The sequence below is a fragment of the Triticum urartu genome, chromosome 5A (genome assembly GCF_056163025.1).
Source record: "Triticum urartu cultivar PI428250 chromosome 5A, HENAU_Tu73, whole genome shotgun sequence".
Lineage (NCBI taxonomy): Eukaryota > Viridiplantae > Streptophyta > Magnoliopsida > Poales > Poaceae > Triticum > Triticum urartu.
In genome coordinates this window covers 391,367,450-391,392,375 of record NC_141877.1, presented here as the reverse complement: position 1 = coordinate 391,392,375, position 24,926 = coordinate 391,367,450, and the positions used below count along the sequence as shown (strand labels likewise).

At 45.9% G+C, this 24,926-nt stretch overlaps 3 protein-coding genes across 3 annotated transcripts; 1 reads left to right on the top strand and 2 right to left on the bottom strand.

Moving 5' to 3' along the window:
* Positions 1–16,394: 16,394 nt before the first annotated feature.
* On the bottom strand, positions 16,395–19,140 carry LOC125509199 (P-loop containing nucleoside triphosphate hydrolases superfamily protein). The gene is made up of 3 exons (XM_048674113.2): positions 17,821–19,140; positions 17,207–17,374; positions 16,395–17,118 (listed from the first exon to the last, which is right to left on the bottom strand). The coding sequence occupies exons 1-3, from the start codon at positions 19,045–19,047 to the stop codon at positions 16,732–16,734; spliced, it is 1,782 nt and encodes a 593-aa protein (XP_048530070.1). The 5' UTR covers positions 19,048–19,140; the 3' UTR covers positions 16,395–16,731.
* A 75-nt stretch (positions 19,141–19,215) lies between these two features.
* Positions 19,216–21,747, top strand: LOC125509201 (uncharacterized). The gene is made up of 2 exons (XM_048674115.2): positions 19,216–19,499; positions 21,405–21,747. The coding sequence occupies exons 1-2, from the start codon at positions 19,351–19,353 to the stop codon at positions 21,484–21,486; spliced, it is 231 nt and encodes a 76-aa protein (XP_048530072.2). The 5' UTR covers positions 19,216–19,350; the 3' UTR covers positions 21,487–21,747.
* Positions 21,748–22,036: 289 nt separating this feature from the next.
* On the bottom strand, positions 22,037–23,177 carry LOC125509200 (uncharacterized). The gene has a single exon (XM_048674114.2). It carries the CDS (start codon positions 23,047–23,049, stop codon positions 22,423–22,425), a length of 627 nt encoding a protein of 208 aa, XP_048530071.1. The 5' UTR covers positions 23,050–23,177; the 3' UTR covers positions 22,037–22,422.
* Positions 23,178–24,926: the final 1,749 nt, after the last annotated feature.

Here is a 24,926-nt window from a genome sequence, read left to right as displayed (position 1 = left end):
TTCGCCCAATCACGGTGATTAACGTGATCTTTAGGATCCTAGCTAAAGGGTACGCCACTAGGGCGGCTCTGCTGGCTCCAAGGATCCATCACCCGAACCAGTCGGCGTTCACTAAAGGCCGATTCATTCTCGATGGGGTTCTAGTGCTTCACGAGATCCTCCATGAGGTCAAGAGGAAACACCTCCGTGCGGTTTTTTTCAAGATAGATTTCCATAAGGCTTATGATACGGTCCACTGGTCCTTCCTCCGTGAGGTCATGGAGAAGCGTGGGTTTGACCCATATTGGATAGCTTGGGTGATGCAGCTGGTTACGTCCGGCCGTACGGCGGTCAATATCAACGGGGAGGTTGGCCCCTACTTCTGCATGTTGGGGAACGTAGCATAAATTCAAAATTTTCCTACGTGTCACCAAGATCTATCTATGGAGTCATCTAGCAACGAGGAAGGAGTGAATCTACATACCCTTGTAGATCGCGCGCAGAAGCGTTCAAGAGAACGGGGTTGATGGAGTCGTACTCGTCGTGATCCAAATCACCGATGATCCTAGCGCCGAACGGACGGCACCTCCGCGTTCAACACACGTACGGAGCAGCGACGTCTCCTCCTTCTTGATCCAGCAAGGGGGGAGGAGAGGTTGATGGAGATCCTGCAGCACGACGCGCGTGGTGGTGGAAGTAGCGGGATTCCAACAGGGCTTCGCCAAGCGCTGCGGGAGGAGGGAGATGTGTCATGGGAGGGAGAGGGAGGCGCCAGGGCTTAGGTTGGGCTGCCCTCCCTTCCCCCCACTATATATAGGGCCAAGGGAGAGGGGGGAGGCGCAGCCTTGGCCCTTCCTCCAAGGAAGGGTGCGGCCAGGGAGGAGTCCCACCTCCCCAAGGCACCTAGGAGGTGCCTTCCCCCTTTAGGACTCTTCCTTCTTCTTATCTCTTGGCGCATGGGCCTCTTGGGGCTGGTGCCCTTGGCCCATATAGGCCAAGGCGCACACCCCTACAGCCCATGTGCCCCCCCGGGGCAGGTGGACCCCCTTGGTGGACCCCCGGACCCCTTTCGGCACTCCCGGTACAATACCGATAATGCGCGAAACTTTTCCGGCGACCAAAACAAGACTTCCCATATATAAATCTTTACCTCCGGACCATTCCGAAACTCCTCGTGACGTCCGGGATCTCATCCGGGACTCCGAACAACTTTCGGGTTACCGCATACTAATATCTCTATAACCCTAGCGTCACCGAACCTTAAGAGTGTAGACCCTACGGGTTCAGGAGACATGCAGACATGACCGAGATGACTCTCCGGTCAATAACCAACAGCGGGATCTGGATACCCATGTTGGCTCCCACATGTTCCACGATGATCTCATCGGATGAACCACGATGTCAAGGACTTAATCAATCCCGTATACAATTCCCTTTGTCTAGCGGTACGATACTTGCCCGAGATTCGATCGTCGGTATCCCGATACCTTGTTCAATCTCGTTACCGGCAAGTCTCTTTACTCGTTTCATAACACATCATCCCGTGATCAACTCCTTGATCACATTGTGCACATTATGATGATGTCCTACCGAGTGGGCCCAGAGATACCTCTCCGTTTACACGGAGTGACAAATCCCAGTCTCGATTCGTGCCAACCCAACAGACACTTTCGGAGATACCTGTAGTGTACCTTTATAGCCACCCAATTACGTTGTGACGTTTGGCACACCCAAAGCACTCCTATGGCATCCGGGAGTTGCACAATCTCATGGTCTAAGGAAATGATACTTGACATTAGAAAAGCTTTAGCATACGAACTACATGATCTTGTGCTAGGCTTAGGATTGGGTCTTTTTCCATCACATCATTCTCCTAATGATGTGATCCCGTTATCAATGACATCCAATGTCCATGGTCAGGAAACCGTAACCATCTATTGATCAACGAGCCAGTCAACTAGAGGCTTACTAGGGACATGGTGTTGTCTATGTATCCACACATGTATCTGAGTTTCCTATCAATACAATTCTAGCATGGATAATAAACGATTATCATGAACAAGGAAATATAATAATAACCAATTTATTATTGCCTCTAGGGCATATTTCCAACAGTCTCCCACTTGCACTAGAGTCAATAATCCAGTTCACATCGCTATGTGACTAACACTCAAGGTCACATCCCCATGTGACTAACACCCAAAGAGTTTACTAGAGTCAATAATCTAGTTCACACTACCATGTGATTAACACTCGATGAGTTCTGGGTTTGATCATGTTATGCTTGTGAGAGATGTTATAGTCAACGGGTCTGAATCTTTCAGATCCGTATGTACTTCACAAATTTCTTATGTCATCTTGTAGATGCAACTACTACGCTACATTTGGAGCTATTCCAAATAACTGTTCTACTATACGAATCCAGTTTACTACTCAGAATAATCTGGATTAGTGTCAAAGTTTGCATCGGTGTAACCCTTTACGACGAACTCTTTTACCACCTCCATAATCGAGAAAATTCCTTAGTCCACTAGTTACTAAGGATAACTTTGATCGCTGTCCTGTGATCCATTCTTAGATCACTCTTGTACCCCTTGACTGACTCATGGCAAGGCACATTTCAGGTGCGGTACACAGCATAGCATACTGTAGAGCCTATGTCTTAAGCATAGGGGACGACCTTCGTCCTTTCTCTCTATTCTGCCGTGGTCGAGCTTTAAGTCTTAACTTCATACCTTACAACTCAGGCAAGAACTCCTTCTTTGACTGATCCATCTTGAACACCTTCAAGATCATGTCAAGGTATGTGCTCATTTGAAAGTACCATTAAGCGTTTTGATCTATCCTTATAGATCTTGATGCTTAATGTTCAAGTAGCTTAATCCAGGCTTTCCATTGAAAAACACTTTTCAAATAACTCTGCATGCTTTCCATAAATTCTACATCATTTCCGATCAACAATATGTCAACAACATATATTCATCATAAATTCTATAGTGCTCCCACTCACTTCTTTGGAAATACAAGTTTCTCATAAACTTTGTATACACCCAAAACTTTGATCATCTTATCAAAGCATACATTCCAAATCCGAGATGCTTACTCCAGTCCTTAGAAGGATTGCTGGAGCTTTGCATACTTATTAGCATCTTTCAGGATTAACAAAACCTTCCGGTTGTATCACATACAACCTTTCCTCAAAAATCGTCGAGGAAACAATGGTTTTTGGCATCCTATCTGCAAGATTTCACAAATAATGCAGTAATTGCTAATATAATTCCAACAGACTCTTAGCATCGCTACGAGTGAGAAAGTCTCATCGCAGTCAACTCCTTGAACTTGTCGGAAAACATCTTAACGACAAGTCGAGCTTTCTTAATGGTGATACCTACCATCATTGTACGTCTTCCTTTTAAAATCCATATGTACCTAACAGCCTTACGACCATCAAGTAGTTCTCCCAAAGTCTACACTTTGTTTTCATATATGGATCCTCTCTCGGATTATATGGCCTCGAGCCATTTTGGAATCCAGGCCCACCATCGCTTCTCCATAGCTCGTAGGTTCATTGTTGTCTAGCAACATGACTTCCAAGACAGGATTACGTATCACTCTGAAGTAGTACGCATCCTTGTCATCCCACGAGGTTTGGTAGTGACTTGATCTGAAGTTTCATGATCACTATCATAAGCTTCCACTTCAATTGGTGTAGGTGCCATAGGAACAACTCCTGTGCCCTGCCACACACTAGTTGAAGAGACGGTTCAATAACCTCATCAAGTCTCCACCATCCTCCCACTCAATTCTTTCGAGAGAAACTTTTCCTCGAGAAAGGACCCGATTCTAGAAACAATCCCTTATTGCTTTCGGATCTGAGACAGGAGGTATACCCAACTATTTTGGGTGTCCTATGAAGATGCATTTATCCGCTTTGGGTTCGAGCTTATCAGCCTGAAACTTTTTCACATAAGCGTCGCAGCCCCAAACTTTTAAGAAATGACAGCTTAGGTTTCTCTAAACCATAGTTCATACGGTGTCATCTCATCGGAATTACGTGGTGCCCTATTTAAAGTGAATGTGGTTGTCTTTAATGCCTAACCCATAAACTATCGTGGTAATTCGATAAGAGACATCATGGTATGCATCATATCCAATAGGGTGCAGTTATGATGTTCGGACACACCATCACACTATGGTGTTCCAGGCTGTATTAGTTGTGAAACAATTTCCACAATGTCTTAATTCTATGCCAAACTCGTAATTCAGATATTCATCTCTATGATCATATCATAGATATTTTATCCTCTTGTCACGACGATCTTTCAACTTCACCCTGAAATTACTTGAACCTTTCAATAATTCAGACTCGTGATTCATCAAGTAAATGTACTCAACATCTACTCAAATCATCTGTGAAGTAAGAACATAACGATATCCACTACACGCCTCAGCACTCATTGGACTGCACACATCAAAATGTATTTCTTCCAACAAGTTGCTTTCTAGTTTCATTTTATTGAAAACGAGGCTTTCAGTCATCTTGCCCATGTGGTATGATTTGCATGTCTCAAGTGATTCAAAATCAAGTGAGTCCAAATGGTCCATTTGCATGGAGTTTCTTCATGCATATACACCAATATACATGGTTCGCATGTCTCAAACTTTTCAAAAATGAGTGAGTCCAAAGATCCATCAACATGGAGCCTCTTCATGCGTTTTATACCGATATGACTTAAGTGGCAGTGCCACAAGTAGGTCGTACTATCATTACTATCTTATATCTTTTGGCATGAACATGTGTATCACTATGATCGAGATTCAATGAACCATTCATTTTAGGTGCAAGACCATTGAAGGTATTATTCAAATAAACAGAGTAACCGTTATTCTCCTTAAATGAATAACCGTATTGCGATAGACATAATCCAATCATGTCTATGCTCAACGCAAACACCAATCTCGATGGTAGAGGGAGCGTGCGATGCTTGATCATATCAACATTGGAAACACTTCCAACACATATCGTCAGCTCACCTTTAGCTAGTCTCCGTTTATTCCGTAGCTTTTATTTCGAGTTACTAACACTTAGCAACCGAACCGGTATCTAATACCCTGGTGCTACTAGGAGTACTAGTAAAGTACACATCAACACAATGTATATCCAATATACTTCTATCGACCTTGCCAGCCTTCTCATCTACCAAGTATCTAGGGTAATTCTGCTCCAGTGGCTGTTCCCCTTATTACAGAAGCACTTAGTCTCGGGTTTGGGTTCAACCTTGGGTTTCTTCACTAGAACAGCAGCTGATTTGCCGTTTCATGAAGCATCCCTTTTTGCCCTTGCCCTTCTTGAAACTAGTGGTTTCACCAACCATCAACAATTGATGCTCCTTCTTGATCTCTACTTTTGTGGTGTCAAACATCGCGAATATCTCAAGGATCATCATATATGTCCCTGATATATTATAGTTCATCACGAAGCTCAAGCAGCTTGGTGGTAATGACTTCGGAGAACCATCACTATTTCATCTGGAAGATCAACTCCCACTTGATTCAGGCGATTGTTGTACTCAGACAATCTGAGCACAAGTTCAACAATTGAGCTTTTCTCCCTTAGTTTGCAGGCTAAGAAAATCGTCGGAGGTCTTATACCTCTTGACGTGGGCACGAGCCTGAAATCCCAATTTCAGCACTCGAAACATCTCATATGTTTCGCGACGTTTCAAAACATCTTCGGTGCCTCAACTCTAAGCCGTTTAACTGAACTATCACGTAGTTATCAAAATGTGTATGTCAGATGTTCGCAACATCCATAGACAACATTCGAGGTTCAGCACACTGAGCGGTGCATTAAGGACATAAGCCTTCTATGAAGCAATGAGGACAATCCTCAGTTTACGGACCTAGTCCGCATAATTGCTACTATCAACTTTCAACTAAATTTTCTCTAGGAACATAACTAAACAGTAGAACTGAAGCGCGAGCTACGACATAATTTGCGAAGACCTTTTGACTACGTTCAGGATAATTAAGTTCATCTTATGAACTCCCACTCAGATAGACATCCCTCTAGTCATCTAAGTGATTACATGATCCGAGTCAACTAGGCCGTGTCCGATCATCACGTGAGACGGACTAGTCATCATCGGTGAACATCTTCATGTTGATCGTATCTACCATACGACTCATGCTCGACCTTTCGGTCTCTTGTGTTCCGAGGCCATGTTTGTACATGCTAGGCTCGTCAAGTCAATCTAAGTGTTTCGCGTGTGTAAATCTGTCTTACACCCGTTGTATGTGAATGTTAGAATCTATCACACCCGATCATCACGTGGTGCTTCAAAACAACGAACTGTCGCAACGGTGCACAGTTAGGGGAACACTTTCTTGAAATTATTATGAGGGATCATCTTATTTACTACCGTCGTTCTAAGTAAACAAGATGCAAAAACATGATAAACATCACATGCAATCAAATAGTGACATGATATGGCCAATATCATATTGCTCCTTTTGATCTCCATCTTCGGGGCTCCATGATCATCATCGTCACCGGCATGACACCATGATCTCCATCATCGTGTCTCCATGAAGTTGCCTCGCCAACTATTACTTCTACTACTACAGCTAACGGTTAGCAATAAAGTAAAGTAATTACATGACGTTTATGTTCACACGCAGGTCATAAATAAATTAAGACAACTCATATGGCTCCTGCCGGTTGTCATACTCATCGACATGCAAGTCGTGATTCCTATTACAAGAACATGATCAATCTCATACATCACATATATCATTCATCACATCCTTTTGGCCATATCACATCACATAGCATACCCTGCAAAAACAAGTTAGACGTCCTCTAATTGTTGTTTGCATGTTTTACGTGGCTGCTATGGGTTTCTAGCAAGAACGTTTCTTACCTACGCAAAAACCACAACGTGATATGCCAATTGCTATTTACCCTTCATAAGGACCCTTTTCATCGAATCCGATCCGACTAAAGTGGGAGAGACAGACACCCGCTAGCCACCTTATGCAACTAGTGCATGTCAGTCGGTGGAACCAGTCTCACGTAAGAGTACGTGTAAGGTCGGTCCGGGCCGCTTCATCCCACAATGCCACAGAATTAAGATTGGACTAGTAACGGTAAGCATATTGAACAAAATCAACGCCCACAACTACTTTGTGTTCTACTCGTGCATAGAAACTACGCATAGACCTAGCTCATGATGCCACTGTTGGGGAACGTAGCATAAATTCAAAATTTTCCTACGTGTCACCAAGATCTATCTATGGAGTCATCTAGCAACGAGGAAGGAGTGGATCTACATACCCTTGTAGATCGCGCGCGGAAGCGTTCAAGAGAACGGGGTTGATGGAGTCGTACTCGTCGTGATCCAAATCACCGATGATCCTAGCGCCGAACGGACGGCACCTCCGCGTTCAACACACGTACGGAGCAGCGACGTCTCCTCCTTCTTGATCCACCAAGGGGGGAGAAGAGGTTGATGGAGATCCAGCAGCACGACGGCGTGGTGGTGGAAGTAGCGGGATTCCAACAGGGCTTCGCCAAGCGCTGCGGGAGGAGGGAGATGTGTCATGGGAGGGAGAGGGAGGCGCCAGGGCTTAGGTTGGGCTGCCCTCCCTTCCCCCCACTATATATAGGGCCAAGGGAGAGGGGGTAGCCGCAGCCTTGGCCCTTCCTCCAAGGAAGGGTGCAGCCAGGGAGGAGTCCCACCTCCCCAAGGCACCTAGGAGGTGCCTTCCCCCTTTAGGACTCTTCCTTCTTCTTATCTCTTGGCGCATGGGCCTCTTGGGGCTGGTGCCCTTGGCCCATATAGGCCAAGGCGCACACCCCTACAGCCCATGTGGCCCCCTGGGGCAGGTGGACCCCCTTGGTGGACCCCCGGACCCCTTTCGGCACTCCCGGTACAATACCGATAATGCGCGAAACTTTTCCGGCGACCAAAACAAGACTTCCCATATATAAATCTTTACCTCCGGACCATTCCGGAACTCCTCGTGATGTACGAGATCTCATCCGGGACTCCGAACAACTTTCGGGTTACCGCATACTAATATCTCTATAACCCTAGCGTCACCGAACCTTAAGTGTGTAGACCCTACGGGTTCGGGAGACATGCAGACATGACCGAGATGACTCTCCGATCAATAACCAACAACGGGATCTGGATACCCATGTTGGCTCCCACATGTTCCACGATGATCTCATCGGATGAACCACGATGTCAAGGACTTAATCAATCCCGTATACAATTTCCTTTGTCTAGCGGTACGATACTTGCCCGAGATTCGATCGTCGGTATCCCGATACCTTGCTCAATCTCGTTACCGGCAAGTCTCTTTACTTGTTTCGTAACACATCATCCCGTGATCAACTCCTTGATCACATTGTGCACATTATGATGATGTCCTACCGAGTGGGCCCAGAGATACCTCTCCGTTTACACGGAGTGACAAATCCCAGTCTCGATTCGTGCCAACCCAACAGACACTTTCGGAGATACCTGTAGTGTACCTTTATAGCCACCCAGTTACGTTGTGACGTTTGGCACACCCAAAGCACTCCTACGGTATCCGGGAGTTGCACAATCTCATGGTCTAAGGAAATGATACTTGACATTAGAAAAGCTTTAGCATACGAACTACATGATCTTGTGCTAGGCTTAGGATTGGGTCTTTGTCCATCACATCATTCTCCTAATGATGTGATCCCGTTATCAATGACATCCAATGTCCATGGTCAGGAAACCGTAACCATCTATTGATCAACGAGCCAGTCAACTAGAGGCTTACTAGGGACATGGTGTTGTCTATGTATCCACACATGTATCTGAGTTTCCTATCAATACAATTCTAGCATGGATAATAAACGATTATCATGAACAAGGAAATATAATAATAACCAATTTATTATTGCCTCTAGGGCATATTTCCAACACTGCACTGCCCAGGGGGTCCGCCAAGGTGATCCCCTATCCCCCTTCTTGTTCAACCTGATTGTGGATGCTCTTGGCACAATCTTGGACAAAGGTCGGCGGGCGGGCCATATCAAGGGGGTATGCCCGCACTTAGTCGATGACGGGGGTATTACTCACCTCCAATATGCAGATGACACCATCCTCATGGTGGAGGGCTCGGATACTGACATCCAAAATCTGAAGTTTCTACCCTTGTGTTTTCAAGAGATGTCGGGCCTGATAATAAACTTTGCCAAAAGCGAAGTAATGGTACTAGGATACTCAGAGGAAGAATCCCGGCGCATAGCCAATAGGTTGAACTGCCGTCTTGGCTCGTTCCCGACCACCTACCTTGGCCTCCCGATTAGCGATTCCCGCCTCCAGGCAAAGGACCTTCGCCCCACGGTGTCCAAACTCCAACACAGGATCGAACCATGGCAAGGGAGGTGGCTATCCAACGTGGCCCGGGTCGTGTTGATGAACTCTTCCTTGGTTAGCCTACTTATGTACCTGATGGGATTCTATAGTTTGCATGAATCCCTTCATCAGGAAGTCACCAAGTACTTGGCCCGGTTCCTTTGGGCGGGCCCAGATAATAAACAAAAGTATCACATGGTAAAATGGTCTGAGATTTGCAAGCCAAAGGACCAAGGAGGCTTGGGGGTCATCTCGTCCAAACGAATGAACATAGCCTTGCTCTCCAAGTGGCTATGGCACATTGAGACGGGAGATGGAGGCCTATGGCTTCAAGTCATCCGTGCAAAGTACCTACGTGGACAGCCCCTGGCCTTCGCCCCCCGGTCGGGTGGCTCCCAGTTTTGGCAGGCAATCATCCAACTTATGCCGGTCCTACGGATTGGAACATCCATCTCGGTAGGGACCGGCACCAACACCCTGTTCTGGCTGGACCGTTGGTCGGGTGACCGACCATTTGCTCGGCGTTTCAACGCGCTCTTCTCTATTTGTGTCCGACCGCACCTATCCGTGCATGCGGCCCTCACTGACCTAGGGGCTATAGCTTTCCGCCGTACTTTTGGACCATTAGAATGGGCCCAATGGGATGAGATGCTTCAATGCATTGCTCTTCACCCTTCCTCCTCGGAGGAAGATTCATTATCTTGGTCCCTGGAACCAAGTGGGAGGTTTTCTACCAAGTCCCTATACCGCGCCATGCTAGCCACCTCGGGCCCAACCGAAATGACCCTTCTCTGGGAGATTAAGCTACCGTTGAAGATTCGCATCTTTCTATGGCAATGGGTGAGGGGCCGTTTACCATCGGGTACGGAAGTTAGAAAACGGAATGGCCCCGGGGATGGTCTATGCCCCCTCTGTACCATACCGGAAGACTCCAACCATATTTTCTTCCGTTGCCCGACGGCAGTCCTCCTCTGGAGCTGTGTCAGGGAGGTGATTCGTGGTGATTGGAACCATGATAACCTCTCCGATTTATTTCAGGCGGTCCTAAACCAAGACGCCAGGACACGCCCTAGCTTGTGGGTAGTAGTAGGGGCGATTGCATGGACGTTGTGGACGGCTCGCAATAAACTCGTGATTGAGCATGTGATTCCATCTCGTGCGACTGATTCTATTTACAAACTATCTGGCTTCTTACAGCTATGGAGACCGCTCAGCAAGCGGCGTGATCGGGACTTCATCGACAGGATCATCTCGGCCTTACGCTCCACCGCTACCACCTCCACCACCGGAGCCAGATTAGTTAGACTTTGATCCTCTCTTTTGGGGTTGTTTGGTTGTGCCCCCAGCGATCCGTTCGTTGCTGTACTTCTGTTATGCCCTGTGGCAACTTATTTTCGTTTCTTTGGCGGGACCTTTTGTTGGCCGCGACAGTTGAATTTGTTGTGATGGTTGCTTTATAATCTAAAGCGGGGGAAAACCCTATTTTGTGATATTGTATTAGCATGTGGAATTTCAAGTTCAAACACAAATTCTTTTCTGAGATATGAAAATAACAAACTCAACTATAAATAGCGCAGAACACTAAACGTCAATATTCATTGCTGAATATTATTTTAATACCTCGTAAATGAACTTATGCTTGAACTTTGAGTTTCACATGCTAATGGAACGGCACACTCTGAACATACTGTATTGTTTTTGGTATTATTGGAAACTTTTAAACTTGGTTTCTACAGAGTTTTCCATGAAAAAAATTAAAAATTGTACCTTTTTTTTACTATCCATTTAAGTTTTAACTTAGTTTAAACATGCTGATAGAGTATCACCTTCTTAACATACTTTGTTTTTAATATATATTTTTTCGAAGCTTCAAAACATTGTTTTCACATGGTTTTCGTGAGTACCCACCGTAACTTGGTTTTCATTGATATCTCACAAGTTTACTTGTAGTATAACCTTATTGAGAGTTGAACAGTGTTAACATCCGTTGGCTGCATATCCCACGGCGGGTAATCGGCCGGCGGAACTCCTGGGTAATATGTTTCTAAAACATGTTAGGGCATATACAATGGTGCTATCTTAACACTGTTACGTAGGATAAATGCTGAGATGAAGAAAAGAGAAACCAAAGAAAAGGCTTTGCCTTCTCTTAACTAAAAGATGGTATTTTTAACAACAAATCTTTCATCAAGTTACCGTGAAAGATTACGTGGCACGATTAAGATAGGATTATCATATCAAGCACCGTAGAAAGGTGCGACACACTCATCTCACGGTGCAATCACTCGGCTTCACAAGATTTTTGTGAGAGCTCAGCTCGGAGCTCCCCGGGCACGAAAGGTGTCCCGGCCGGCAGCCGGGCAAATCGAAGCGACAGCGGCGTCACGTCGATACCGGCTCAAGGGTCAAGAATAATCATGCCGCGGGAACGAACTAGCAGATCGCCTTTTTTTTAGTTGCCTTTGGGGGTTGGTACTCCACGTACTACGCATACGTGCATTTAAAATATACTTGCCAGAGATTCCGCGCGCATTTCTCCAAACTTTGCACCCCCCACGCCTGATCGAATATATTTCTTTCTTCTTTCCTTGACGCACTGCGCCGCCGCGTAAGCTTAGGCCATAAGGAATGGAACATGTACAAAAAAACATAGTAGTACATGATACGTGTGTGCATATATAATTATATATATATATATATATATATATATAGCTGGAGTGTCCAAAGTTTGCACGTGCGGAAGCTTGTAATGTACTACGTGTTGATGGATCGACAGTGTCGCGCGAGTAGCGTACTACCAGCAAAGGACTAGCATGTACGTACCTGCATTCTTTAATTTGAAACGAATTCGCTAGCTCTGGCTGTGCTAGCTAGAGGATTCACGAGGAGGCAAAAAGGTAGGTTGGGTGCACGTACTGTACTGAACAGGACGACCGGTCTGCTGCGGCATTGGACACACGTACTACGCTTGGTCTCTTGCACATGCCACGATCAACCAATAATTGGCATCCAAAGCGACGGACATGGACTTTTTCTATTTCCAAAAACGGAAACGAAAAGGGGCGAGGCACGAGGAACCTATACCCATTTGCGCAGGCACGAAGCCGCCATGTCCCTTGTCGGTTCACAGTTCACACATACACCTACTCTACATGTAGGCGCCGCCATGTCCCTCGTCGTATCACCCACTGGCATACCATTAACGAAACGACATTTGAACTTGTTCCAAGAAACAGTGCGAGGGTTGAGGCACACAAAGAAGTAAACCAAAACACTTGGCTGCTCAAATGCTTGTGGAATAGATCTTCAGTGGCTATTTTAGTTTTTTTTTTCAAAATGGAGGTTCATCCCCCAGCCTCTGCATCATAACGATGCATGCAGCCATCTTATTAAAAGTTCGTAAAATACCACAAAGTCATAAAAGTATTACAGCTCGCAAGCGGAGCAAGAGGAAATGAAAAATAGAAAAGTACACACTGAGAGTCACAACCGGTACGGCAAGATGTATGATACGACTCCTAGAGTCCTATCCTGCTATGCGACCCTCATCCGAACCGGTTGAATATAGCCCGTGCTACCATCTCACACTGGATGCACCCAGTAACAAAAGGCTCCCTGAAGTCCATAGGAGTGAGTAAGGACCACGTACGGATCCAAGCAGTAGCTCTGAAGATAACCTGCAAGAAATTTAAATTGTATTGTCTGTTAAAAATAAAATCATTCCGACAGTTTCATATAGCCCATAAAAACACACATATTTTCAATCTGAATGCGAGCCGCAATAGTATGTTCAACCCCAGCTAACCACGTTCCAAACAACGAGTCAATGTCAACTGGAGTGTTAATGTTGAAGGCTATATGAATCGTTCTCCAAAGCAATTTGGCTAGTGGGCAGTCAATGAATAAATGTTGTATTGTTTCATCATGATCACAAAAACAACAACGTGAACTACATACCCAACGCCTCTTAATTAGGTTGTCCTTGGTGAGAATAACTTGCTTGTGGACAAACCACATAAAATTTTTGATCTGCAAGGGAACCTTAATCTTCCAAATATGCAACGTTCTTGAGATTAGGCTAGAATTAATCAAATCCATATAAAACGACTTCACCGTAAAACCCCCATTTTTAGCTAATGTCCATTGCGTCGAATCTGGCTGGTGGGAGAGTTGAACATCTGTCAATCTCCGAACAAGGTGCATCCAGGCTGTCCATCGCTCCCCAACTAGCGCTCGTCTAAACTGGATATTCAAAGGAATCGTTTGGAAAACTGTGCCTACGTAGTCCTCCTTACGTTGCACAATGTTATACAGGGTTGGATATTGGATGGCTAAAGGCGTCTCTCCCAACCACGTATCCTTCCAAAATCTTGTTGACATCCCAATGCCAACCAAGAATTTGACCCTACGAAAGAACAAATCCTTCGTCCTCATAAGGCCTTTTCAGAATGGCGAATCAGCTGGTCTCATGGTAACCTGAGCGAGTGTTTTCGACTACAAATATTTATTTCGTAAAATCTATGCCCACATGCCCTCCGGCTCTGCCTCTGACCTGTAGATCCATTTACTCAAAAGACATTTATTCTTAATTTCTAAGTTCTCAATCCCCAGACCCCCTGGTCTTTTGGGCGGCAAAGGATATCTATTTTAGTTGAGGAAGGAAAAGCTACTACTTAAGTCTGGGCGTGATTACTCTATAGCACATGTTAGAGAAGTCAAAATAATGTAACTCATACTTTAGCACAAATGGGTAGATCATCTACTCGCACGGCCCAGACGAAATTGGCACTCTTTGCCAAGAGGATTGTAACGAACCACCTTGATTGAAATGAAATTAATAATTTCCGCAAAAGAAAAAGAAAAAGAAAACACACGCTGATTTGCTCGCGTATGTAGCACGAGTGCACCACTGCGGGCTGTGTTTTCTTCTTCTTTAGGTTAGCCTCGCCACTATAGTACCGCATTGCCAGATTGCTCCGGTAGTTTTCTTTGTACTACGAAGGGAAATCTTCCCAATAACAGTGCAGAGTTTAGTGACAGTCGTATGTTTTGTGAATGTAAAAAGTGAATGATGGACCAGTCTCTTTCACCAATGGATTTGGGTATATATATATACCCCTGGTACAAAGGCATTTACATGAGGCGGTTGCCAAAAGTAGGAATCAACATACTCCGAGTAACATGAGGTAGCAAGGATAGACCCTTGATTGTACGAACGCACCATCCACACAATTGCCAACAAAAGAGTCATTTGTCTGTCTCGCTAAGAACGAAAATGTATTTTCTCACCGTGAGAATTAACCATACAAGATTTTAAGCCTAGGGTCTGCTTGCTGATAGACTCGGAGTATAATCGTGCCACGTGCCATCCAACCAGCAAGTATCTATATCTAGATACATCCATATCTGCGACAAGTAATTCGGAACAGAGAGAGTATCTCTTTTTCTTTTGCAAAAACCAACCATTATCTCTAACAACACCAACACCAGGTATCTCTTTTTTTATGTAAAAAAAGGTTACCTCATCAATCATCATGTCAGCCGGCTCCATCGATAATATAAAAGTCTCAAATTTTGTGGGATTTGTGAATTAGTCCCCCAGTCCTGGTCGTCGAATAAATGTGCTTGTGTTTCTCCTAGTCTTGACTCTTTTGACATTCAGTTGCTAAAAGCAAGTATATAAGTAAACTTTCAAAAGTTTACCCTAAAAAAACTTACCAAAAGTTGATTCTGGCAAAGCTCAGCCGTTAATAACACATTAAGATGAAATGTTGCTGTTTTTTAATACATCAAAGATGGTATCTGAAGATTTGGGTTGAAAAGGCAGGCTTCTTCCACTTGCCGGACATATCTTGCATTCCAGATAGTTCTTGTAACGATTCTCAAAAAAAGAAGATAGTTCTCGTAAGTTACTCCTTCTGTTAAGAAATATAAAGGCGTTTAGATCACTATTTCTTTACGGAGGAAAACCTTTTACACGATTGTCCAATAACATAACAAATGAGACAAGCAAAGCAGAAACCGAAGCAGGAGCAAGTTATTAAGGCCTCCTTTGGTTCATAGTATAGGATTATTATAGAAATAAGAAACTTATAAAAAATGAGATGACATGTATCTCAAATTCTATGCGTAGTAATAGGAAAAGAGATGTCATTTGGTTCACATCATAATTTTTTTCATTGAGTCTAGGCTTATATTTATTTTTCTTTAAAATATGGAGGATAGGAACCAATCCTACTTAGGAATCCGTTCCTATCAACCAAAGGGCTCTAAAGAAAAAATCCCTATAAGAATCATATTATATAAAATTCCTCCAAACCCAAGGAGGCCTAAGTTTCTGCCTGCATGCTCATCCGGTGTTGTTACTAACGAAAGCAAGCATCAGATACAGTTTCAGAGACGGAAGCATGCGCCAATATTTTGCACATGCATATAACTGGAGTACCTGCTAATTTTGCAGTGGCTTTATATCCAATTAATGTGATTTCCTGGTGCAGATTTATAAGTCACAGCATACAATTCCAGACTCTTGACAATATGCATCTTCTCAACAAGAACGAGAAAAGAATGTGAAGATAACATCTTCAGGCTTCAGCGATGCTCACATGCTGCTCTTTTATCATCCAGAAAACTTGTCGATTGACAGCAATCCTGTGTCTGCTTCTATCAGACCATTGTACACGCATGAAGATTTCTTGAAACATCTCTGTTTTTAATTTATTAAGAGAGAACATTATGTTGTGTTTTTGGTAGCAGAAGTACATTAACAATGGTGCAATTTCAAGAAACAATGTCACACTGAATGAAAATGTAGACAATAACCATACATAACCAGTCCAGCAAAAGGCAAGCTGAAGCAGCAAAAGGATTCAGTAAGATGTTCTTTGGCAAAACAAGTTGTTATTGTGTGATGAAGGGTGTAGACGGGATTTACAAGTCTCTGGCAACCTTCGATAGATAAACGATCTGTGGAAATCATAGATTCTATCTCAAAATTCCAATGCAAACACATGATTCAGATGTAAAAACTGACTATAACAATTCTGCATGTTTGACATAGTAACACAAAACGTTAGGTACATGGATGCTGAAACATGAGAGGCATTCTCTTACTGTTCTTATGAGCCAAGCATACCAACAAAGATTCATTTGACTGATATTTTGCTATTATTACCAGTCAACAGCAAGCCCAAATGACACCCATGCTCCCACAAAAATCTTCAGTGAACAACAATCCCCCTCCGAGCAAGCTTAAATTGTACTATGCTTCTATGTGTTTCAAACCTCAGCCGGCAGTTTATAAGATATGATTATCTAAATGAAACTCGTGTCACAGAATGGAATGGAACACTCAAGCATCTATGACCGTAGCAGGTTCTGAAGGTTCTGGTACTTCAGAAGATTGCAAAATGCCTTTCATCTCCTTCTTGTTTGTTTTTTTATTGCCTTTCAGCTTATTTGTCATGCTATCTGCCCGCGAGACGACTTTTGAAACTGAGAATCCTGCTTCCTCAAAAATCGACGCCCTCTCATGGACAAGGGAGCTCCTGGGGACAACATCAACACCATCGTATGTCCATAACCCTAATACTGCCTCTCCTTTCAGCCCGATTCCATACCAGCCAAGACCTGAAATGGCTATATCCATAGTATTTGCATCCCAACTATTTCCAGAAACTTTGAATTGTTTCCTCACCCATTTCCCAAGCTCTTTCACTCGTTTCTGGCCTATAGGAGGCTGCACATATCACACCAAGCAGCAAGTTATTTTATGATGTAAATGAATTAGGATAAAAACAACATTTTTTTAAGGATAAGATAGATACCTGCAGTTGCAAGCCAAAGTGATCTTTCATCATAGACTCCGCATTTTCGGTCTTCCCCATGTGAAGTGGCACAAGTGGTGATGCCCAAACCGTAACATAGATTGATCCTACAGTCAAGTCTTCCACATCCAGGCGCACCAGTCCTCCTATATGTATCGACTGCCCTGCCTGAAAAAGTTGTGAACAAAACGAATTAGAAATAAGAATCCTGTCACACAAGTGATTCTTATCAAAAGACTATTCATGTCATTTCGGATTGAAGCAGAAATGTGATATATACAGTCAAAGGTCTAAGAACTGAAACTTTCTAAGCACACTCAGGGTGTCAATTGCCCCAATACACGCATTTGTCAACTTCAGTTTCAGAAAAACATACTATGGTTACTGCTTAGAGGGTGAAATAACGACCCCTCCCAAGTCCCGACCATTCCCTTCAGTCCCTCACATAATCACAATTGCTAAATGAAAAGCAGATGTAGCTATGTAGCACATAATAGAACAAGCAAGAAATACAGGCGACCAAGGGTATGAGGAAACAAGCACAAAATCTGTCCACATATGACCTAATCACAAAATTAACTGACAAAATGTGCATAAGATGGAACGAATGAGACCTTTATTCTGTATGTTCTGGGTCGCATCTCCTTCCTCACTTGAACAAGTTTCAGCTCCTCGGGCGTAAGTCTGGACGTCAGCTGGTGTCCATGAAGCAAGCCCGGAGTATCAAACAGCTTCGCCTGAGCACCAAGAACGCCGTCCACCCGGATCACCCCGAGGGTTGTTCCCGGAACAGGCGCCTCTGTCAAGGTTTGCCCGCTCTCTGCCCCAGAGCACCGAGCAATGGCGTTGAGCAGCGTCGATTTGCCCACATTCCGCGCGCCAACAGCCCAGACCTTGCCGCGCGCCCCGGCGACCTCGCGCACGTGGTTGAGCAGGTCGCGCACCCCCCACCCTCGCGCCGCGCTGACAAGGTGAACGCCGGCAAGCTGCAGGTCGGCGCCAGCACCGGCGCGCGCGCGGGCCTGCGCCCACGCGTGCACGTCGTCGGGCGAAAGCGACGGCGTCGGGAGCAGGTCGAGCTTGGTGACCACGAGCACCGCGCGGGGGAGGTTAGACGGCGCGCCGCGCTTCCAGTCCGCGTGGTGGGCCTCGCTGGTGACGGCGACCAGGCGCGCCACGGCGCGCGGGAAGGAGCCGTCGAAGTCCGACGCGTCTGCGAGGAGCAGCACCAGCGACCTGGCCCCCGAGGGCGACGCGAGGCGCGGGCCGACGGCGGCCACGAAGTCGAAGTCCGGGAGCAGGACCTCGGCGTCGGGGCGCTTGACGTGGCCGTAGTGGCGCAGCGAGTGGCACCGAGCACACAGCACCACCTTGCTCTTCTTCTCGGCCTCCGCCTCCGCGGCCACCACCGCCACCGCCACCGCCCCGCCCTCCCGTGAGTTTTCTTGGCCCTCCTGGAGGAGCCCGCTTTTCAGAGAGGCCGAGATGCCGGTGTCGTCGGCGGTGACGGGCGCGAGGCGCGCGCGGTAGTCGGGAGACTTGGGGGATGGGAGGTTGAAGAAGCCAGGGAGGGCCGGGTCGGCGGACTGCATGGCGATGCCGCAGCCCGGGCACTTGCCATTGGTACTGACTGCTGGGAGGTCAGAAGACACCACAGCCGGAGGGGAAGACACCGGCGGCGGTGGGGACGAGAGGTGGCGGCGCAGGAGGGGGATGGGTTTAGGGATTTGGGAGGCAGCTAGGATGTGTTGCGTCGGAGGAGGGTGAGGGGACGAGTGCGCAGCGCTTGCACGGAGGAGGCAGCGGAGAGCGGGGTGGAGGCGCCGGGCGCGGGACAGCATCTTGCCGTGTCGCCGCCGCCGCCGCCGCCAATTCGTGAGTCGTGACCGGCGGTGGGTGTTGGACGTCTCAGCGGGGAAGAGTTAACAGAAGCTGGGCTTTCGGCCTCGTGAAGAAGCACCTGGGCCTTTAACGGGCCATCAACACCACACAGGACCTTATCATGTCCAGCAGGGAAGCCCATATCTCAACGCCTCAGCACGACGCAGCGAACATCTCTCTGCTCCGACGCCGTCAGCGGGCCCTTTCTCGCCCCAAACTCCGGCGACGATCCACACCACGAGCTAGGGTTCTACAGAGAGGCGATGGCGTTGACTAACTTAATCCTGACGGTGGTGGGCGTGGGCGCGGCGGTGATGCTGCTGCGGAAGGACGTGAAGCAGTCGTCCGCCGTCTTCCGCCGCAACATTCGCCACATCAAGACCTGGCTCGAGGAGGAGTCCGCCGCCACCACGTACGCTCTCCACCCCCTCCCTTGCGTGTATTAGTCGATTGTCGTTGAGTCAATTGCGGTGGAACTGGAGGGATCGGAATCATCGGCTCAGATCTTAGCACTGTCTGGTGTCTGATTGCTTTGCTCTTTTCTGAAATTGCAGTATGATGTCTTCTTATCCATGGTAGCTCAGCATTGTTTGTTATATTCAACGAATTGACAAATCATATATAGATCTACCTATTCAATGAAGAAACGCCGAGGTTATTCCTGCATCGCGGTAAGAGATATGGCGCTTATAAGTGCTATAGGTGTAGATTCATATCCCCGATTTCGCCTTTTTGGCATAAATTCTGTATCGTGTTTGTCTAGTGCTGGAAATTATCATCCGTGATTTTCTAGTGCTGGAATTATCATTCCATGCTTGATTCATTGGCGACAAGTAGTTCCCTGATCCCTCACTAGAAGATATAATCTTCACTTTTGTTTCCACCTGCTTGGCCAGTCTCAGCTTTTATAGAGAACCTGAATTCTGCACACGGCTGCGTGCCGAGTCTATATTCTTCTCCCTTTGTCCGCATCAATATGCTGTGATTTTCCTTGAAAAGTTCGTTCATGTTCATTATGGTATAACATAAACATGTACACTTGCAAGTTTGTGCAAAAATTTGACTACATCTGACTTCGACAAAAAGGAAAACTGAACCTCTGATGTACTCATCTTGTAACAATTTGTTCTTTGGGTGCAAAACATGTATGGTCAATTGGTCATATTTTTGTACTGTAATTTTCAAGTGTACACTTTATAACATGATGAACATCCATGAATTTATTTCTTTAAATCACACCTGTTTTGGGGTTTGGAGTGAGGGCAGAGGAGAGAGAATGGAGGTTACGCACAAAACCGTTTCACTATGGAAATTACCCCTTTTGTAGATTTAATGTTGCATGATAGTGTAAGCTTTCTTTCAGATTTAGATTTCTGCCTTTCAAGCTACAAACTTAGTATTTCAATATCTTGGCCCAGCACCTTATGCCACTCTGGAGCCTTACAGGCCCTTCTATCCTTTGCTGACAACATATTCATCATTTCATTCATGATAACAGATTTGAGCTGAAACCCTGAAATATTTTGAATTATTTAATTAATACCACCAATAATGGTTGTGGTTAATATTGAGCTCAGGCTTGTAACAAATTTCACCTCCAGTTTAGATGCTAGCCTAGTTTCTTTTATAGCTTTCTTTGTGCTTTTATTTCTTCCTTGATGAAGAGGCTATAATTAATACACTTGTGTTAAATGATTATGAACTTTATTTAGCTTTATCAAAAACTAGTCGTAAAGGATTAGACATGCTAGGCTAGCCACCTCAACTTTTCGAGACCTAAAACCATGTGCCTATTGTCTATTGGCAATGCCAAAGAGAGCAAACTTGTCCCCTAGTTCCACCCCTTGGTTTTTCATTCCTTCTTTTGTTGCCCTTATTTTCCATGCTGTGACTTGGTTCCTGATGTGAAGGCTTAACCATATTGATTGGCATCAGTTTAAGAGAGGGCTGGGCAGGAATTGCTCTTGCTAATTGTTCTTGTACAATTCGATTTATTTATGCTGTAACTAGCCTTTATGCACTGAGTTGAGAAAAAAAGTTGTACTAATCTCATGTTCCAAAATAACATTAGCAGCACTTGCTAGTATTTCACCTTTGTACTATGTCCCAGTGGTATGAAACTGCAAATCATGTTTGACATCACATTTCTACAAAGCTCCCTTTCGAAGATAACATTAATTTTTAATCGTTCCATTCTATAATACCATGATTGCATGCGTTTCTATTTCCTTTGCTTTATTCAAGGCTTCGTACTATGGTAAAGTCAACACAGCATATTTGATTTGGTCCCTGCCTACTATATCTTTGATCTCCACAGATCTGCTGAGCGATCGGTACCAAAGGAGCTGGAGTCCCAGGCTGCCAAGAAGGATTCCACACCCAAAGTGGACAAGGATTAGATGATTTTACACTGTTTCTATTCGACGCTACTGCGGGTTTAGATTCACAAGAAGTACTTGTAAATAGAAGATGTTTGGTAGGATCTTCACTCTAAAGAATATTGGAATCAAATAATTTGGGCATGTATGGATAGCTGCATGTGGGTTCTATATGTCTTCAGGTTGGTCTGAAGATTTGAGTGCATTTTTATATTTCTGTCTGGTAAGATATTTTACTGAAACTCTGCGGTTGAGATCAATCATAATGCGATCATTCTTTAAGTCGTGGTTTTATCTGGCAGTAATTTGTCAGCCACCAATATTTTTTATGGTACCATTCACCTCCATTCTTTTACAGGAAGTCGGTGTTTTTTTACTTCATGTATGTGGTTTTTACATTAGAAACATGTTTGAAATCATCACATGTCAAGTTGAACAAACTCGTGTTGCTCCCAATTTGGTACTAGTATTTTCATCTAATGTTTATAACGCACTTATGTTGTCTGCATTTGATTGACGACTAATGTAGAATCCCAGTTTACAACAAATAAATCGACTGTAGGCTTTCAAGTTACATGGAACAAATAAAAGAATGTGCTTACAACAAAGGAGCACGGCATGGAGTGCATACAAGCCAAGCCAAAATGCCTATGTACAGGAGTGCAAGCCAATAAAAAGCAAGGAAACCCACAACCGAAAGCCTATGTACACGAGAGCAAGCAACTCAAAAAGGCTAGCTCTCCCTTTTTAAAAACAAACACACCAAGCAATCCTCTCTAAAGAAAATAAAAAATGAAGCAATGAACATGTGAATCAATGGTGGACCGGCGGCGACGTCCAGGACGGCAAGTCAAGCCTGAGTTGCTCGCAGCTGGTCTGAACATTCAACGATCACGTGAGCCAATCACGGAGCGGAGGAACGATCAGACCAACAACCATGGGTGCGATGCGACGGTATCATTGTGGAGCGGCAGGCGGCTGGCCGCCGGCGACGCGGCGCTTGAGCATCTGGGTGTAGTTGAAGATGGATTTGAGGCGCTGCTGCCTGAGGTCCTCCTTGAACCCCTGGATGAACTCCTCCGCCTTGGCGTCCACCTCGGACCCGGCCGCCTCCTCCTCCGTCGGCGCCGCCCGCTGCCGCCCCGCCAGGGCGAGCGCGTACGCCTCGTCCATGCTCATCGAGCTCTCGTCTTCCACGACGTCCTCTTTCGCCGGCTCTGCCGTCGCGTGTGGGCGCGGTGGACGCGGTGTAGCTGGCGACCTCCTCGGCGTCCCCGCGTCCTCTGTTTCTCGGAAGGTGGTGGCGGCGGCGACGGCGCCCGGGCTGGGCTCCGCCGTGTGGAAGGACGAGGACGGGAAGGAGAAGATGCTGAAGGAGCGGATGCGCTGCAGCACCGCCGACGAGGCCCTGCGCGTGATCCCGCTGCCGCTCCCGCTTCCGCCGCGGCGCGGCGACGGCGACTGCGGCTGCGCACGCGACGACAGGGCGAAGATGGCGCCCACGACGAGGTTGAGGGCCACGAACCACGCCGCGCCGGAGCCCATCCACGCCGGCAGCGGCCAGCACCACTCCGTTCCAGCCATCGGTCACCAGCTCGATCGCGTGTTTCTCGTGCGCTGCTCTCTCCTCGGGCTCGCGGGAAGCTCGACAGACGAGATGGTAAACGAGCTTTGTTGTTGCCTGTTGTGACTTGTGAGTGGCGCTGATGGCGGCCGATGGTATTTATAGAGCGCGCGGGAATAGCCCGGGTTCACGGTGGAAAAGGGGGATTAGGTTACGGAATCGTGGGTGGGCCTCGGGCTCTCGGCGCGTCCTCATCTCGGCCGCGAACAGAGACGGTCAGACGGAGAGGCCGGGCAGGCATGCCTTCCATGTGCGGCTTCCTGTCCTGTCAGTGAGTTAGTAATCAGCATTAATCTGCTGCCCGCTTGGATAAGCACCCTGGCCCTGTTCGTTTGTTTGGCACCGCCGGCAGCCGTAAACACCAGAGACTTTTCTTGGCACCATTTGACGGGAGTTCGGAGCTTTGCTTTCGTACGAGTAATTAGCAGCGGGAACCATGCAAATGTGAAGCTCGTGGCAACTGAATGTTGGCCATTTCATTTCGAATGCTCCTGCTTGTACGTACTTGGAATTGGCAAACCACGAGACGAGAGCTGGATTCCGCGTCGCCGCCACGCCGTCACACAGGCTGGCTACTCGGACGTACGGAACCTTCGTTCATTACTCAGTCAGTCACACAAAAGCGGTCAACGAAGTTGTTCGGGGCGGCCGAGGTTACCGATCAGCTCACGCCTCCTCTGTTGCCGGTTTGATATATGCCGCTGTCGGACGCTTCCTGTTTTTCTATTACTTTATTTTTCCAAAAGAGAGCAGTAGTAGTAGTAGTAAACAAACTAGTCAAGTCGATTGCGCCGGAGCAACTTCGAGGATAAATCCATGGTGCTTACGAGTAGCTACTACTACTCAGTTTGCAGTCAGAGGGGTCTTTGACTAACTCCTTCTAGCCAGCTTTGGAAAGCAGAACGAGCATCTCCACATTATCATTTCTCCTTCCCAATTACCATTCCCGCCAAAAGAAAAGGTCCAGATTACTAATTAATAATATTAATGATCTAACTTGTTTCAGCTATCAACAAGCTCCAAAGCGACACTTTGGCCATGAAACATAGGTCAAGACGGTCCGGTAGGGATAGGCAAGCGACACGTCGACGGCCCGTTTTGCCGGCAGCAGCGATCGTTCGGTGGTGCAGGGTTCTCAATGTAATTTTTATTATGTTTAAGATACCTTCTACTTATTGTGAACCTTTATAATTAATTTGGGTACTTTTTCACACACAAAATAATTTGATGAACCAATAATTATAAACATGATGGAGATCCGGATGAACAACCCATGGTCGTATGTGCACTCATAATTATTATATGTCACGCTTGGTAGATCGAAACTAATGCTACGTTTTCTCCTACTTTAGTGGAATTTCATGGCTGTTTTATCCCCCACTATTTCTTTACTTATATTTTTCAAAAAGAAAACTGAGCCGTGAGTAGTATGGCTGTCGCGCTAACTAACTACTGGGCCAAGTCTTGGTCGCTATCGTATTATATATCATCATCGACCAAAACCTTATCTTTTCTCCTAAGTTTCGTTGTGCTGACTTGGTGTAGATATCCCTTTTGAGGAAGAACCGTGCAAGGTGTCACTGGCTGCACTAAGTATCAGGAAGGCACTGGCTGCACGTCACTCAGAGGCTTGGCCCTCAAGTAGCGTCACCCATTCATTTTCCACATGTACGTATAGTATACTACTGTAGAATAGAAGAAGTGGTCTACTGTACTGTTATTGGTGTCGATGTCGATATCGATAAAATATACTCCCTCAATTCGGTATTACTTGTCGCAGAAATGGATGTATCTAGACGTATTTTAATACTAGATACATCCATTTCCGAGACAAGTA

Excerpts from the sequence above, each read along its gene's own strand:
- LOC125509199 (XM_048674113.2), bottom strand. The coding sequence starts at position 19,047 with ATGCTGTCCCGCGCCCGGCGCCTCCACCCCGCTCTCCGCTGCCTCCTC. Across the intron at positions 17,375-17,820 it reads CCAGAACATACAGAATAAAG|GCAGGGCAGTCGATACATAT; the intron begins GTCTCATTCGTT and ends CAACTTTTTCAG. Across the intron at positions 17,119-17,206 it reads ACTTTGGCTTGCAACTGCAG|CCTCCTATAGGCCAGAAACG; the intron begins GTATCTATCTTA and ends TGATATGTGCAG.
- LOC125509201 (XM_048674115.2), top strand. The coding sequence starts at position 19,351 with ATGGCGTTGACTAACTTAATCCTGACGGTGGTGGGCGTGGGCGCGGCG. Across the intron at positions 19,500-21,404 it reads GAGGAGTCCGCCGCCACCAC|ATCTGCTGAGCGATCGGTAC; the intron begins GTACGCTCTCCA and ends TGATCTCCACAG.
- LOC125509200 (XM_048674114.2), bottom strand. The coding sequence starts at position 23,049 with ATGGCTGGAACGGAGTGGTGCTGGCCGCTGCCGGCGTGGATGGGCTCC.